Below are 2,094 nucleotides of genomic sequence, written 5' to 3'. Positions count from 1 at the left end.
CTTATTGATATGCCAGAGCTGCTTCTATATTAAGGGAATTAGATACCAAGGAACAAATCCGTCTTCTGTTTTTTTCTTCGCAGGGTGGCATGTATGTGTTTCAACTCTTTGACTACTATGCAGCTAGCGGTGTATGCCTTTTGTGGGTTGCATTCTTTGAATGTTTTGTTATTGCCTGGATATATGGTGAGTACTGGTTTTGCATATCCTTTCTCAAGTCTCTCCTTGGGTCTCTCCATTTAAAAGCTTCAGAAACAGAATTCTAGAGGGAATTTATTCTGAGTCTAACACAAAGGCCTCCCTACTTGGACTTTGTGTCCGAAGGCTGCCCCTTCCCTATGCAAATGATATTGTTGTAGCAACACTACAAATTCTCCCTGTGCTGAAGGTACAAGGTGTGACTGTTTTGACAAACAAATAACTGGGCCGTGCAGGGCCTATCTATGATTAACTATTCTAGGGTCCAGGAATAGTCCATGTGGACCTTCTTGAGACCTTGGATTGGTAACACTAGGATATGGGTTGGGTATGCCTCAGGCGGCCGAAAAAATACAGGATGCCCAGTTACTTTTGAATTTTAGATAATTTCAGATAAACATCTGCCACATTTGGGTCTACGTGGTGTAAGATTTCAAGGACATGCATCAGGTCCCAGAGACCTCTCATGGCCCTTGAGCCCTTATTCTGCCATTCCCTGGGTGGATACTGGCATTGGACACTGTGTCACCATCTGTCTACCTCTGTCTCTTACAGGCAGCGATAACTTTTATGATGGTATTGAGGACATGATCGGTTATCGGCCTGGGCCCTGGATGAAGTACAGCTGGGCTGTGGTCACTCCAGTTCTCTGTGTTGTGAGTTTTCTCCTGCCTGGCTGTGGGTAGTCGCCTTTTCTCATTCTGCCAAGTGCTGGCAAATGCATGTGACAAGTCTAGCGACAACTGCTGGAAAGGAGGTAGAGCAGGCTGCCCAGAAGGTTACCTTGAGATGAGTTTTGAAGGATGAGTAGGAGTTTGTCAAGAAGAAAAAACAGGAAGGGCGTTTCTGGCAGAGGAACCAGCCTGCACAAAGGCAAAGCATTCTCCAAGAGGGAAATGTATTGGGGCATGTTGAGAAATTCAGGGGATCCACAGTAGAGCATATAACCTTTCCCCAAACCCTTCCAGAGTTCCTGAGCCCAGTTTTAGTCACTGATTAAGGTGAGGGGCCATTGGAACATCCAAAGGAGAGATCACAGACATTGAAAATGTCCATGAAAGGGTGGGGGTTGTGGCTAGCGAGGGGACGTCCCAGTGGAGAGATGCTCTGGGCTCTCCCAAGAACAAGGAAGCTGCATACTCGCCCAGGACCCAAGGGTGGTGAGGTGCCGTATTCCTCTTCCCACCAGGGTTCTCTCACCCACCATCTTGGAATGTGGCCAGGCACCCTCTCTGCTTTAAGGTTCTGTTAAGAGGCTCCAGCCAAAGGAAAATTCACTATAGCAAAAGTTGCTTTCCTTAGTGGAAGTAAAAATAATTTTTTTACTTCAGTGTTTGAACTTTGGAGCTAATTGCAGGGCAACACATCTGCTCTGCCGTTCTTTGCTCACACCTTAGGGAGTGCAAATGGCAGAAATGTTCCTTGCATTTAGAGACCATGGGCCCTCCCCTCAGTGACCTCTGCTCCTAGACCAGAATAAGTCAGCATTGCCATTAACTCGCTGTGTGACCTTAGATGAGTCCTTTCCCTCTGGGGCCCCTGTAAAATGAGGAGACTGATGTGAGATGTGAGTGGCAGCCGACAGCCTGGCATTGTTCCTTTTATTGTTTAATATGGTTGTGGCCTTTCCATCTGAGGTGCATATTTTCCCCATAAAAATAAGTAAACTATAGTAGCCAGGAACTACAACACTTGGTGAGTTTATTTTTGGAGATGAGTTTTGTTGGGTTTAAAGCCCATGTTCTCTTTCTCACTTGTGTGTTTGTGGGCAACCCCTCTCACCACTCTGGTTGTCAGTTTCTCCCCCCGCCCCGCCCCCACCAAGGAGTTGCATAGATTAGAAATAGGTTGCATTCCAAGGTGGTAAGTTGAAGTCACCCTAGTAGGAAGAGGAAT

General features: G+C 46.5%; 1 protein-coding gene across 1 annotated transcript in view; it reads left to right on the top strand.

Annotated features, from left to right (window-relative positions):
* The window catches only part of SLC6A6 (solute carrier family 6 member 6), a 93,774-nt gene that overhangs the window by 79,561 nt on the left and 12,119 nt on the right, over positions 1 to 2,094 (top strand). The window contains exons 13-14 of the mRNA XM_023529031.1: positions 84 to 186; positions 754 to 854. Of these exons, the coding sequence (XP_023384799.1) occupies positions 84 to 186; positions 754 to 854 (204 nt within the window). The remainder of the gene's footprint in view (positions 1 to 83; positions 187 to 753; positions 855 to 2,094) is intronic.

The sequence above is a fragment of the Pteropus vampyrus genome, unplaced genomic scaffold (genome assembly GCF_000151845.1).
Source record: "Pteropus vampyrus isolate Shadow unplaced genomic scaffold, Pvam_2.0 Scaffold35, whole genome shotgun sequence".
Taxonomy (NCBI): domain Eukaryota; kingdom Metazoa; phylum Chordata; class Mammalia; order Chiroptera; family Pteropodidae; genus Pteropus; species Pteropus vampyrus.
Note: the sequence above shows the minus strand (reverse complement) of the source record. Positions and strands in the feature narration are given on the sequence as shown.